This window comes from Drosophila arizonae, chromosome 2 (assembly GCF_054131065.1).
Source record: "Drosophila arizonae isolate 15081-1271.41 chromosome 2, UAZ_ARI_1.0, whole genome shotgun sequence".
Lineage (NCBI taxonomy): Eukaryota > Metazoa > Arthropoda > Insecta > Diptera > Drosophilidae > Drosophila > Drosophila arizonae.
Genome location: NC_142922.1, coordinates 25586519 through 25601849, shown reverse-complemented (window position 1 = coordinate 25601849; position 15331 = coordinate 25586519). Strand labels below are relative to the sequence as shown.

Here is a 15331-nt window from a genome sequence, read left to right as displayed (position 1 = left end):
GTGTGTGTGTGTGTGGACGTCACATTAAAAGATAGGTTTAAAAATAAAAAATAAATTGAATTATTTATTACATTACAACAATGCGTGTTTTCTTTTGTCAGTTTATAAAAGATTGTTTTGCTTACATACTAAACACACTTTATATAGATCGATATCATATAATTTTGCTCGCATTAAATCTTTACAATTACAATTTAGAGAAACTGACTTATTTGACTCTTGCTGTGCTCCGTGCTCATCAACATCAACAACAGCAAGATAAGCAGCCACTGAGTAATGCAAGGCAATTAATATATATATATATGTATATATATATATATATATATATATATATATATACTTCAAGAATTATGCTTTAAAGTTGTTTGCTGCTTGCTTTTAGTGTAGTTTCGCTTAGAGCTAAAACTTATCATAAATATGCCCAACTTAAAGTGGACAGTCGGAATGCTCGGAGTTCAAAGTTTTGCACACGAAGGGAGCATCAAAATAATAGTTGACCGGTTCACGTCGGGTATTTTGTTTTGTATTTATTTTATAATTTATGTATTTTAATTTCTCATTTATTGTGCTAAAATAAAAAAAACGCAACATTTAATTCAATTCGATTGCGAAAAAGGCTTTTGACATGATATGAAAAAATGGAATGTAAATGAATATTAAAAGCAAAACAAAGTGAAATTATTTAAATCAATTAAATAAAATTTTGTTTACTGCCATCATTCCAATTTAGTTACTCGGGCTTTAATAAATTTCCATTTGCGTTTGTTGTGATTGCTGAATTAAATGTTGTTAAAAGCTGTTGGTGTTTCTGGGTTTCTGTATTTAATAATTATGAAATTGATTTCATTTACAAAACTATGTGTTTTCTTTAAATAGTATTGCGCGCGTTCTTATGATTAGTTACAAATGTGTTTTTTTAAATGCAGCGACAAGTTATTTGCACAGTTAATTAAAATTATATACACACATATATAATATATGGTACACACACATGTACGTCAAACCTACATACATCATATGTCTATATATAATGGTACATTGTTGAATGCTTCTGGATGCGCTGATATGTGACTATGCCTATGGGGGGTAGGGAGAGGCTGCTGGTGGAGGGCTCGTGAGAATATTCGTGTGCGTCTAGTTAAATGCTATACAGACCATGTGTCGTATACGCAATTTGCAGTTCACTGTTGCCTATTTCTTCTTGCCTTTGCGCTTGTTTTTGCTACGATTGTTGTTGTTATTGTTATTATTGTTGTTGTTGTTGTTGTTGTTGCTAGTGTTGCGACCAGTTTGCTTGTTCGCCTCAAGCCTCGGTATGCCGCTGGTGACAATGTTGGAGACAGTGCGCGTTGTGGTTACCACACTGGTGCTCGGCTCACCAGCACCAGCGGCCGCTGCCGTTGCGGGCAGCGCCTCTGTGGTCGTTGTGGTGGTTGTGATGGTTTCGCCCTGCTGTGCATCGAAGATCTGGCGCTGAGACTCGCCGCTGCTGAGCAGCCGATTGAATATAGCCTCCCCAGATTCGCCAGCGGCCGACTGGCGTGCGGCTTTCGTTTGTTTCTTCACCACCTCAGTGACGGTGACGACGGCGGTGCTGTCGCTGGAGGCTGGGAGTGTGTAGGTTCGCTGTGTTTCCACCACCGAGCCGCCATCGGCACTGAGCAAATCCTCAACGGATTTGCGCAGCTGTTTTGAGATCTCGGCCAGAGCCCGCTGCTCGGCCTGCAGTTCGGCCAGGGTGTTGCTGCATTTAGCCTTTCCACTTGCTTCCTCTGGCGCCTCGTCATCCTCATGCTCGGCCTCCCTGATGGTGTTGTAAGTCTGTGACTTTTGCAGCTTGCTGCCCTCAGCCCCAGTGTTGAGATTCTCGATGACCTGCGCGCCCTGCACGTAGGCAATGTTCAGTTGCTGCTCCGCATTGTCCTCCTCATCGGAGTCCTCGCTATCGTCATCCGAGGAGTCGCTGCTCTCGTCCTCTTCCTCGTCGTCGTCCTCCTCATCATTTTCGTCCTCGTCGTTCGCTGCCAATCGGCCAGCCAATTTATCAATTATGGTGCTACGATTGCTGGCCCTGATCAATGCATCCAGCACCTGCTGATTGCCATTCTTAGCGTCGCCCTGGCCTTTGGTCATAGCCGCCGGCCTCGCAAAGTCAACATCATCCATAGCATCACCATAAGCGCTCTCATCGTCATCGCGTGCATCTACATAGACATTTTCAGCTTCATCCTCCTCATAGTTGTCATTGTCATTGTCGCGTTCCTCCTCGAGGCTCTTTTGCAAATTCAATTTAACCCGCTCATTCTCGAGCAGCTCCTCGAGCACATTCTTCATCTTTGCATTTAATGACAGCTCCGACTTGCCGCCGCCAGTGGGCAGCACAAAAGTTTCGCTGCGCAGCAGCGAGGTCGCGCCGCCCCCAAGCTCATCTATGTCAAAGGGCGCGCCACTCACTTGTATAGTTCGCGCGCTGCCATCGCCTCCAATGACAGGATTCAGCACCTCCACAATGGTCGTCTCCTTGGCCAGTGTCTGGTGCATTGTCAGTGGTGCTGCTTTAATGCGTACCTTGCCCGACGAGACGCTCTCAATGGACGATGGGCCATAGCTATCCGCATCGTGGCGCAGGAACAGTTTCTCGTTATTCGCTTGCACCGTAACAATGGAGGCAGTGTCCTCCTCCTCTTCATCTTCATCTTCATCATCGTCGTCATCGTCATCATCTTCATCTTCGTCCTCGTAATCATCATCGGCAAAATCATCAGCTGCCTGCAGCTCCAGCGGTGGCTGCGTCTCATCAAGTGTGCCCTCATCCCCCTCAGGAACTTGTAGCTCCAACGAGATGATGCGCTCCTTGCACGTCTCCACCTAAATACATTGGAATCAAAATGCGATATGTTGTGCATTTGGTTTGCTGGCAGACAAATAACTAATAAAGGCAACAAGAAACAGCACCAAGCAACGAAACCAAAACCAAAGGCAAAGCAAGAGCTCGAATACATTTATATTCATAACTCTACAATGGAATAGCGGTTTTTATGTGACTAATATGAAGGTTAATGTAACAGAAATACAGAAAATACATTAGTAAACGTGATGAGAGTTAAAGAGGAAAGACTTTTAGTATTTCAGTAGTAATTTTTAAATAGCGAGTTAAATATAATCTGTTAGCAGTCATTGCTCATGCAGAGTGAGGAGTGTTTGTTCTGAGAAATTATCATTTGATGAGTCTCCCCTTTATGAAATGCTATAAAAATATATTTTGAGGTTAGTGAAATTCTTTAACAGAAACTATTTTAAGTCACTCATTAAATGGCATTCACAAACTCTATATAAATTAAAAAAAAAAAAAAAAAAAAATGCAGATTCTGGATTACAATAGAAAATTATTCAAATAAAATATGAAAGGACTTTTCGAAAACTTTTATAATATCTTATACGCAACGTAAATTTTAATTTAAAGAAATTATGTAGCGAGATTGAGTTGATAATAAATTTGAATAGTTATAAAATATTATAAAAGCTAAATGATCTCAATTACTATACGCAAAAATTAATTCAATTTGAATTTATAATTTTTATGATCAAAATATTCTATAATAAAATCTAGATGAACTCAATTGAAGTGTGAATCTGTTCAAAGTATGGATTTTAAAAATAAAACTATAGAAAATTACATATCCAAATGTGCATTTTATACAGAAATGGAGCATTATATTGTGAATGAATGCAGACAATAATAAATTAGCCTGAAGGGCCAAAGGCAAAACTAGATTAATGCAATGTGTACTAAAAGCGTAAATATGAAAGTTGAGAAAATGGAGCCAAAGGACATCTGAAGCGTGGATCCCATGGATGCAGCTGGCAAACTGATGACTATGAGGAAGACCGCTGAGAAAATTGCCAGCGTTTTCTTGCTGACAAAGTGAAAGGGTCCCATTGTCGAAACACGATAAGCTGCAGCTTGCCGCTGACAGGCGTCGCACTGAACCAACTCAGCGCACAGCTGCAGGCCGCCCGCAGTGCATTTTGCGCATTTGGGGTCAGTTGTGGAGGCTGCATTGCTTGGGGCCAAAGTTTTTGGTCTCGAATCACTAATGTTGGGTCTGGCAAGCCGGCTGGTGTGCCGTTGACGTTCTTGTTTGTATCGCTTCCTTCCGTATAGAAATTGGAACACAAAGCCAAGCAATGGAGGCAATTTTTAAGACTCAGATTTGCGGCCAAAAATAGCAGGGGCCATAAAATGTTTTGCGCTGTGTTTGGGTTTTTATTTCGATTGGAATCATTCAAACGACGCCACAGCCGCAAAACGACACAAAACTTTTGCTTTAATTTTAATGGACTCGGCCATAAAAGGCAGCGCGTCATTATAATGCGTTTGCATACATAAAACGAAGCAAATATCTGGCTCTGAAAGCGGACGTCGTTGCTTTATGGACACGTGACAACAACAAGCCCCAAAACAACACCAATCAAACTCTTTGAAGGTCTTTGGTTAGGCCCCAAGTGGAGCGGTGAGGCAGACTGGGAGGATTCTAAAAACCGCGACACTTAAAAGACAACAATAAGCACGAAAATGATTTTCTGTTGTTGTTTTTGAGCGCGCGCAGCGAATCACAAGACCTTTTCGCTTAGGTAGCTCGCAAAAGTAGCTTATTGTCCTTTTTATGTGCTGCACTTCGGTAAGACCCACAGCTTCAGGTGGGCGGGACGCTGACGCAATGTCAACAACGAAAGCCACCGAGGCCAACGGAGAGCTCTGCAGAGCACAAAAACAACAGCCAGAATAACTGATAAACATTGCTGGCATAGCACTTACAAGATGTGCAGATACTTTTTAGAGGACACCAGCCAGAAGCCGGCAGCCAGCAGCCGGCAGTGGGTATTGTGCAAGAGACGAGACGATAAAAATCATGAGCTCTATAAAATAATTAAGTTGCGTTCAGTTCAGGACTCTTGATGAAATGTTTGGTGTGCTATGTACAGTGATACAAGTGGAGAAGGGTGCTCTGTGCGCGGTGCATTTAATATTTTTTTAGGATGTGCCAAATATGTGAATCAACTACAAAATCGAGAGAGTGTGAGAGTGAGAGCGAAAGCGAGAGCGAGACGACGCTAACTCTTACGTTTACGCTTACGCTTACGCTTACGTTTACGCTTACGAGTATACAACAGAAGCGGCTTTCAACCAAATAAAATGTAAAACGCTTTTGCATTGCTCACGAAACTCAAATTGGTGCCAATTAAATATAAATATACGATGTATACACAACAATCAATTTCAGTTGGATTCGCTAACCTCCGTCTCGATGATTTTCTCAATGTACTCGACGGTTCGCAATTGAGGTTGCCCCGTTATGGGGCAGGGCACCTCCTCAGTGCGTCTCACAATTTTCTCATCGAGTATTTTCTCGCGTTCGCGAACGATTACCGGACCATCGCTCGATTTAATGGCAATTTTCGGAAAGACTATTTTCGGCTGCATTTCAGAGAAAAGATGTTAGAATTTAGAAATGAATTTAATGGAGTCCAATTATCAAGAAATTCGAAATTTTGATATCAGATTTCGTTGCGCGTTTTTCTTTTCATTTTCTTAGGATTTTCCATTCAATGCTCTAGCAATGTTTCGATTGAACTGACTCTGCATTAGTTACATTTGATCATGAAACAGAATCAATCGTATCTTGGGGTTTTGATTAAGTTTAGTATATTGTTGTGGTTAGTAAAGCAATCCATGTAGCTCTATGGGTTGTATTGTATTTAGCTGGTTAGCAGTGGCTCAACCGAAATCCTCAGGCAAAACACGCATGTTAATGGCTTCATTCGAATTTTGGGGATGGTAATTCATTTTATTTTGTTTGGGGGGTTTTGCTTGAAAATGGAGCAGTATGCTATGCAGTCTGAACACCGAGAACTTACCTCATTGGGCCTGGACTCATGCGTAATCAAATCGTCGGTCATCTTGCGCATATTCTTGATCACGTCCTGCGCCTCAACGGCGCCCTGTTCCAGCGAGCGGAGGCGGGCCGCACGCCACGAGGCGCGCTTCTCAGCGCTGCGTTAATTAAAAATAAATACAATATTAGCAAGAATTTGGCCAAAGAGTCTTTCTCTTTTTAGCTAACAGAACTCAGATTACAAGAAATGTAATTGTCTACATAGATATACCAGAGTGTACTTATTGTATATACAGATGTCGAGTGACTAAAGCAGACACCTTAAGAACTATTACGAAAACAAAGATAGTCGAGTCAAACTGAAAGTAAGATGAGAGTTGATAGTGTTTCCCTAGAATAAAGATTGATTTGCATAGATATACAGATATAGGCTCGAAAATTACATTGAAACTAATAGTTGCTATTCGCTTGTGCGTGTGCGATATGTTCGTGTGTGTGTGTATGTGTGGGTGTGTGTGTGCACATTGTCTTTGCCGTCAAAGTCTGTGTGGGAAATAGATACTTAAACTAAATGGCTACGCCTACGAGCTGTTCATTTGCTACAACTTGAACCTGTGACCTTTGCGGCAACTCCTGCCCACACGCTTGTCAACTCATTCGGCGCCACACTTCAAACTTACTTCATCATGGCTCGAGTCTTGACCGCAGGCTCTGTCGAAACGGCGCCTCGCTCGACCTGCTGCTGCTCTTGCTGCTCCGCCTGCTCCAACTGTTGGACGTAGTCGTCCACGGTGAGGCCGGCCTGGCGTGCAGCTGCTGCCAGGGCGCGGCGTTCTGCCTTCAGTGTGCGTACGGGTATGCGGCTGCTCGAGCTTGCAGGCGTGGCAGACTGCTCCCCTTCGTGTATGGTTGGCTCCTCCTGGGGCGGTGATTGTTGCTGTTGCTGTTGCTGCTGCTGCCAAAGACGCTGCTGCAGCGCGGGCGGCATCACAACTTTGACCTTTGGCTTGGGCAGCAGCGAGGGCTTGGGTGTATCTCCGGGCGGCGTCGCTGTGGGCGTTGCCTTCATTTGCTGCTGCTGCTGCTGCTGCTTCAGCTGCTTAGGAATTTTGCTGGGCGCGTGCGTTGCCTGCGCTTGATTTTGTGCGGTTCTGTCATTTTGTTTATTGCGGATTTGAAATTCGTTGGGTGTTTCAATTGTGCAAAGTAAAACACATATGAATATACAGATATACATATATAAAAATTACCAAAGATTTGGCTGGGTAAACCAAGTTGTGAATGTGTAATGCGGTTAGCACATGATATGAGAGAGCGGTTACAAGAACAATGACGTTAATTCATTTTAGTCGGATGGGTGTACGTGCCTGTGGCTCCATGCAACAAACTTTGCCATAACAAGTCAAATTTGTTGTAATTAAAATCCAAGAAACACATTGCGAACTTCTTTCTACCCATGCCAAAGCCAAATTCCCATCACTGACAAAATCACTTTTTGAACAACTTTGCCAACAAGTGCAATAACATGGCATCTGGAGATTAGCGTGTTAAGGCAGACAACCAAGGCACTGAAGCGGATCACAGGCCCAGGCCAGGAACAGGAACAGGAACAGAGACGCTTAGCCACAGCCAAAGCCCGAGACAATCCAGCGCAGTCGTAAAACTTGTGATGCCAGTTCACTTTATACATATACATACATATATATGTATATGCATGCAAAATTAATTTTAAAAGTGAGCGTACTAAAACTATTCGCAATAAGGTTTCATCTGGCAGTGCTATTCGGCATCCCTTGGCCCACATCCTCCGCATGGCCTGGCTGTCTGCCTCTCCCACTGACAAACTTTGTGGCCTGGTTCCCTTTCCTTTTCGTTTTCCCTTTTTTTTTTTTAGCTAAGAGCAAGTGGCTTTTGTCTTAAACAAATTGCTACACACTTTCGGTTCAAGTTTAATTCGAAATTATTGCAGCTGAATCGGCGCTGCAAAGGCTGCAACTTCTGCTTGAGTGATTTATGTATTTCAATTTACACGACGCCGTCGGCAGCCAGAAGCGCAGCAGCTGAGAAGTGCATAGAAAGGTGGCTGCAGTTAAAGGCTAAGTGCGGCCAGGCTTGACCCAGCCAAGCTGCACTTGCTGCACTATTCTTTTCCTTTTACTTTTCTTTTTCTGATTCTCGCTTATTTTTGTTTTTTTTTTTTTTTATTGCTCGCATTTGGGGGCTGCCGTGCTGCCGTTTGCTCGGCTCGTTTTATTCATTCATTCATTTGCCCTTTCGACTTTTAAATGAACTTTGCGCTGGTCCTCCAGGGGCGCCACTAGAGATGTCGCCATTTTGACCCAGCGAAGCGACGAGACCGTTATGTACATACTATAAAGTATTTAAGCGAGCTGAACTTTTGCAATTGACAGATTTATGTGCGTGCACAATGCTCGCACAACTTTTACAATGCGCTTTGAATTCACTTGATTTTTGTTTTGTTTTTGTTTTTGTATTGTACTTGTTGTTGTAGTTTGACATAAGTTAAATACGTAGTGAATATATTAACAATAACCCAATACCGATTTATGATTGTTGTGCGTTAGACTATTATATGCTTAAATAGTGGATGAGAAACTGCAATTGATTTAAATTAATCATATTTTCCATTTATTTGTAGACATTTTTCCATTATGATGAGGAGGAACAAAGATTACATACATACATACATACATTTATAAGATATATGACACATGTTAATCAGTAAATTCATTGGCAATGTTGTGAGCATAAATAGTAATTGATGTTTGGTTCTTGTTTATGTTGATGACGATGCATTGATACATATTATTTCGTGTGTGTGTGTAGTTTATTTAATACATGGCTTGAGTGCAGATTGTTTTTTTTTTTTGTACATATACATTCATATAAATATTTATAAAATATATAAAAAATTTAACGTTGACAACAACAACGTAATCGATTTCATAAACTTAACGTACATGCGTTTTGCTGGAACATGTTTCAAGGAGTTTCGCATGGAATTGTGAGTGCTACATAAACTGAGTATTAACACGGCTTTAGTTGTAGGACTTTATCTCCACAAGGCTTTCATTGCTTTCAGCATTCTCTTTTAAGAATTTGTCACTTTTTATTTATTTTGTTATTTAAACAAACGAATGCTGCTCCCACTGAATAATTGAATACCTAAACATAACTAAATCGAGTCGGGAATCACCCGTACCATATCTAACTAGGCACTTGTCTCTCCTCTCCTTTTCTCTGTCTGCACAAAGTCAACTAAACGCGCAAAGAGCATAATAATTAGCCTCCTCCCCTGCTTCTATAAAAATCATTAATTTTCCTTTCGTATTTTCTCCACTCGTTCTATCAAATATAAAATGCGTTTAGTTGTAGTAGTAAAAAAATATGTTAATAACGTGGCCCCGAGCGCTAAGAGCGGTCACTGAGTCAGTAAGTGGGCGTGTACTGTATGTCTGTGTGTGTGTGTGTACTTTAGAAACGCTGCAGGTGAGTGATTGTGAGTGCCGTAGAGCAGTGTAAAAGCATTTCAAGTGCTGGCAGAGTGTGCAACGCTGCGCTGCAGTTTTCGTATGAGAAAGAATTTCGGAGCGATTAAAAATATGTATATAGTATGACTTGTAAACAGTTCGTAAAAACAAACAAAAAAAGAAAACTCAACATTAACACTATGCTTATTAAGTGATGCTGCGATATAAAGTATATTAGAGTCTGTTGATTTGCGTAGTCATTCACATTGTCTAGGAATAGTGTATAAAAATGTTCTGCATATAACAAAGTGTGTTGATACTTATTTATGATAGAGTTAGTTGGATTTTCGTTTAGATAGTAACTTATTGTAGTCAAAGTCTCTCGCATAGAAAGTTTTTATAAATATATAGGTGTATAGGCTACGTATCTATATAGTTAGATATCAGAGCTTAGTCAATAAACGTGTCCCATTCTCATAAATGTAAGAGATAGACTGTGTATGTGTGTGTGTGTGTGTCTGGGTGTACTTAGTTAAGTTTTAGCTTCTAAATACTGCTTCAATTTCGTCAAGTGGATTCCTGAAAAAAGTTGGTGAGAAGCAGAAACAGAAAGTTGTTGTGATGTACAATTAAACAGGTGCATTGTTACCGGGCTTGCAGATAGACAAACAAATATAAAAAGCAATTACAAAATAATAATACATTTTTAACTAAATCAGAAAGTTCATCGTGCGAGCAAAGAAATGCTCAGCTGCCTTTGGATTTGTTGCCTTTGGTGTTGGTGTTGCTGTTGCTGTCTCTGTTGCTGCTGTTGCTGTTGGTGAGTTGTCTCGCGCTTATTCTTTATCGCATCATGTTATCGTGGTTTTTCCAAGCTTAATTAATATTTATGCGCCAAAAGCAGCAAGCAAAATGTACAAAAAAAAAAAAAAAAAAAAAAAAAAAAAAAAAACAAACAACAAAAACAAAAGAAGAGAAGAAAAAACAATCGAAAATCTGCCACAGAGTAAAATAAGCAGCAAAAAAAAAAAAACAACAACAACAACAATAATTATATTCGCCGAAGCTGAGCAAATGAAATAGCTAGCCAATAGCGCGCACACACACGCACACAGAGAGATTTAAAGAGCATCATTAACGCCCTCATTTTAGCTTAAGGTCAAATTATGCTTTTATATCAGAAGACACACAGATACAAATGCAGACTCACAGACAACTAAATGTTCATTTGCATATGCGCCACGGTGCTCTGCGGTCCATTTGTGGACCGAACGTAGCGCCAACGCCATAAAATATAAATTAATTTATGCGTAATCAACAAAACATAAATATTTTCATCTGCATAAAAACACAAAACACAAAGCGGCCCAAGAAGCTGCGCTCGGTCACAAACCTACCTACGTACACAAATGTAAATAAATATATATAGATAAATATATATATAAAATAAAAAAACAAAAAAGCTACAAAGAAAACAAAACAAATACTAAAGCTGACCAATTGTCTTGACGGCGCGATCGATTCAAGGGCAACCGCTGCGCTAAACCGCCAAACCACCAAAAACCAATTGAAAGCGAGAGTGAGGGAGTCAATAGCCAGCCGCGGGCAAGCGGTTAGCTAAAGCATTTAAGTGTCTGGCGTCGGCGTCGGTGGCGGCGGCAGCATCAGCAGATCAACTAGAAATAGTTCATAAATTATCAAACTATAAATTAGCCGATTAATGCACAAATAATATTTCCATTGCGTTTTGCCGCCATCAGCGGCGACGCTGACGTACACGCCGACGCCGACGCCGGCGTTGACGTCGAATTTGTCGCCACGGAAGCTAGATAAGAATTTATAAACACGGATCTGGCCGAGCCTTTGTGCTACACAATTTTTATAGATTTAAACGAGTTTAATTTGAATACAATAAATACAAATACAAATCGAATTGAGAACATTGCGTTGCCGGCTAATTTGCGTTGCCTTTAGTGGCCATACAATATATATATATATATATATATATATATATATATATATATATATATATATATATATATATATATATATATATATATATATATATATATTATAAACATTTTTGTCGTTGTCTTCTTTATTTTTATTTTTATGCCAGCGATGAAATGTAAATTTATGCGCAAGAAAAAAAAAATAGAAAAAAACAAGACTAATAGAAATTCTTGCTGGGAAATTTTTAAATAGGTTATTAACATGTTTATCTTCTTTTCTTCGTTATGAGTTCCAAGGCCGAGCAGTGCCAACATAATAACATACATTTAAATTTATGTAAATTTTGGGCTGTAAGCCATTTGGTCAGTCGGCTCGGCCCGGTTCGGGTTCGGGTTTCGGTTTCTGATGCTGCGCAAAATTTGGTCTCAAGGTTGTCATTGATTTGCTAATCAGCTACAAAGGCCGTCATGTAATATAAACGAGATTCAAAGAGATAACTTGTTTTTATTTTGTTGTTGTTTTGTTTTAAAGAATTAATTAAAATGATTATTAGCAGTTCGCGCATTTTCAATAGAATTTAAAATAACAAATGTTTTACATTTTGTTTGTGTTTTGTCAATGAAAAAAGGAGCATTTATTTTTATTTTTTTCCGCTGATGTCTTTCCGACGCTCACATAATCAAATGCACATATAGACTCTTGGTTTTCCTATCGCTTATAAGATATATTTTCATAGCAACCTCAAACCGCTTGCACCCCACTCTGCGTACATCTAATTCGCTAAGTCCCAACGGACAGCAAGGCACAGCGACAGCTGATTGCCCTCTGGGCTGAGTCTGGGGGCTCCAATGTCTGGCGACTTGATATGGGTGCCACTCAATGATATCTCGCGTTGTCATTCGCTCATATGCATACTACGACGACCCGGTTGACAATTGCGGGAGCATGCAACGTTCTCAAAGTCTTTGTAACAGTAGACAAAATAATCAAAAATTAGAATTGGAGATATTAGAAAACAGTTTAAGGGTTTGGTTTGGTCTTAAAGGATATGAACTTATATGTTGGCTTTACAGTACTAGTCAGATCATCATGATATAATTTTATATTAATACAACTTATATACATTTAAGACAAACGTAAATTTTCAGACATTTACTCATTTTCTAGTAATAAATAATTTTCTCAAAACAATTTAACGTCCGTCTCCTTTCTGCTGAGGGGAATGCATTGATTTTTATTGCAAGTATAATTATATTATCAATATTATCAGCATTTCGATATAAGGTCTTTACCTCTTATCAATTGATAATTAGCGCCCCTATTTAGTTTTGTAGGGTATTTAGACATTTGTGCGTTTTGCGACAGAATTTGCCAGGCGTTTATTGCTATTTGTTTTGCGCCCTTCTTTCAACAACGTAGTGTGTATAAAATTGTATTAAATTACACTGTTGTTGCTCATTACATAATGCTGCCGGAGTCAACAACTTGAAACGAACCCGCCACAGGCTACGGCAGTCTACATTTAGCGTACGTTGCCTAATAGACATGCAAAGGTATGTCAGCCACGTGGACAGACAGTGGAGGGCAAAGAAATTTAATAACAACTGCTTGAAGGGTGCCATAAGCTACGGCCGGGAACGAGGATGACATCAGTAGTCGCTCCCAGTTCTCGTTTGGCATGCATTAGCGGAAACAAATGTACGGAAATGTACTCTACATATACAAATTTACAGCTTGATGCTGATGGCGAGCAAGTCACCAGAGAGAGGGTGAGAGAAAGAGAGAGAGATAGAGAGAGACAAAACAAGTTTGTACATATAATTACCAAATCCGTGAAAAAGACCTTCCTCACATACCGAATATTATACATTTTCATTTTCAGGCTGCGTTGTTCAGCTTGAAGAGATCATGTCCTTTGACACGAGAGAACATTGTAAAGACTTGTGGGCGGGATTTAGAATACGTTACGCCTACACGTTTCTAGGATGCTTAAATCAGCGCGTTGGTTACATTATGACTAGCTGGAATTTGGCTCGTGTACGCAGCACCCACGCCACGACCTTTTGCCAGTTGCCCGCTTGACATTTGCGATGCGTCGGATGTCCGCGTGGGAGGCGCAGCGCAATTTGCGGCTTGTTTGAATGATGAAGTTAACCAATTGTAAAAACAGCTGCCATTGGTCCGGCGGGAACCGAATTTGTTTGCTCAGTGCACGCTGCCAGTGGAGCAGCTGAGGAGCGGAGCATGCGAGAACGTTGCGTATACGCAATGCTCTGCAGAGTAAACGTAAATTGAATGCGGTACTGAGAGAGAAATTTAAAGCTGGCAGTTGTCGTAGCACTTTCGAGCTCTTTATAGATAATGCAGAGTTATGCGCCACTCGACGAATTTATTAAAATATAACTTGCTTTTCCTCTCACTGTTGCCTTTTCTCGCTGCGTTGTATGCTTCAAAAATATGTGGCAAGGGGCAAACATGTTTTTAAGTGGAAAAACGCCTCAGAGGCGCTGCTGCGATTTATGAGTCCAGACAACGCTTAAGTGCTACTTAAAACTTAAACTGCTTAGGGTGCATCATGCCCGCCCTGCTTTGCGAAGTTGTGTATACATACGTACTCTAGACATAAACATGAAAATACATACACATAGGGATTACTTAAATAACTATAGTAGATGCTTAGAGCACACACTACGTTTCGATGATGATGATCAGCTCCATCAAATGGCTGGATGTGTTTGGCATGTGGAGTGAAATAGATAAGCTACTAATGTATAAATGTAAATAACTGTATGTATATGTGTCTGAGTGTGTGTGTGTGTGTGTGTGTGTGTGTCTGTAGTAGAGTATGCTTATGGATAATTTAATTTAAGAGCAACATAATTAAAAGCATCATTTCACCAGCACCAGCACCAAACCAAAAGGCAGCAGAGGATAGATAACGTTACCAATGAAACCTAAAACTTAAAATGCAGCAAAATTATTAATAAACAAATGCACAAACACCGTAGAATATAACTAGAATGTGTTTAAATGTTTATATTTTAAACTGTGTTGCGGTGTATATATATGTATGTGTGAGTGTGTATTTGTGAATCATTATCATAATTATATATCGTGGTTTGACCAATTGTAGACGTGTCTGTGCATTGAAATGTAACATAAAATGCAAAAAGAGCGCAAGCACCAATAATCCAATAAGACTTTGCCATCAAGCACTCACCTAATGTCCTCCGCATCATCGAACTGCGCCCTGACAACGTTGTCAACGACGTCCTTGCGAATGCTCGCGCTCTCTCTGTCATAATCATCAGCATGGCCATCGTCATCGTCGTCGTCAACATTGTCATCGCTGTTGCTGTTGCTGCTGCTGTCAGCGTTAGCCGATTGCTTATCAGCATGCCGGGCGGCGTCCTTGTCAATGTTGTCATTGGCGGCATCTAATAATCTGGATTTCTTATCACGACTGAGTGTTGCAATTTTCTTTTCCTCTTCCTGGCGCAACTTTTCGACTTCATCCTTTGACAGGAATGAAAAAACTTTCTCTGCAATTTATAGTAAGGTCAGAAAACGCATTAAATGAATCGCACTTAAATGTCATCCTTCAATTAAATTCAAAAATATTCTACAGCGCCTGCTTCATTTGCTTTAATCCACGTGAGGAATCGCGCACATCAAAAGCAAGAGCTGAAGCCTTGCAAATGGCGAATTCTGGGAACGGCTCCCTCTCGTTGCTTTTTCCTTTGTCATGTAAATGCCTGCAAAACTCGCATCTCGCCATATATTCTAATTATTAAAGCCAATGCACGGAAACCTGACAAGGAGTGCCAGCACCCAGGTACGAAAAGCAACCGCATGCTCAGCGCACGCTTATACTATTAAATGGCTTCATTTTAAGCTTGTGAATCTCTCTAACTCGACTAAATACAAAAAAAAAAAAAAAAAAAAAAAGTTAAATTTTTAATACCCCCTTTGAATATTGTAAATAGGAAA

At 40.3% G+C, this 15331-nt stretch overlaps 1 protein-coding gene across 18 annotated transcripts in view; it reads right to left on the bottom strand.

Annotated features, from left to right (window-relative positions):
• Positions 1 to 36: 36 nt before the first annotated feature.
• Positions 37 to 15331, bottom strand: part of scrib (scribble planar cell polarity protein) — a 73205-nt gene continuing 57910 nt past the window's right edge. For 14 of the 18 annotated variants that reach the window (XM_089462300.1, XM_089462298.1, XM_089462303.1 and 11 more), the window contains 5 exons: positions 14562 to 14883; positions 6578 to 7048; positions 5920 to 6055; positions 5300 to 5479; positions 37 to 2868 (listed from right to left, as the gene is read on the bottom strand). In XM_089462300.1, the coding sequence (XP_089318426.1) occupies positions 1192 to 2868; positions 5300 to 5479; positions 5920 to 6055; positions 6578 to 7048; positions 14562 to 14883 (2786 nt within the window). In that variant the 3' untranslated portion in view covers positions 37 to 1191. The remainder of the gene's footprint in view (positions 2869 to 5299; positions 5480 to 5919; positions 6056 to 6577; positions 7049 to 14561; positions 14884 to 15331) is intronic. The other 4 variants (XR_016268592.1, XM_089462299.1, XM_089462305.1 and 1 more) reach the window with 4 other exon arrangements.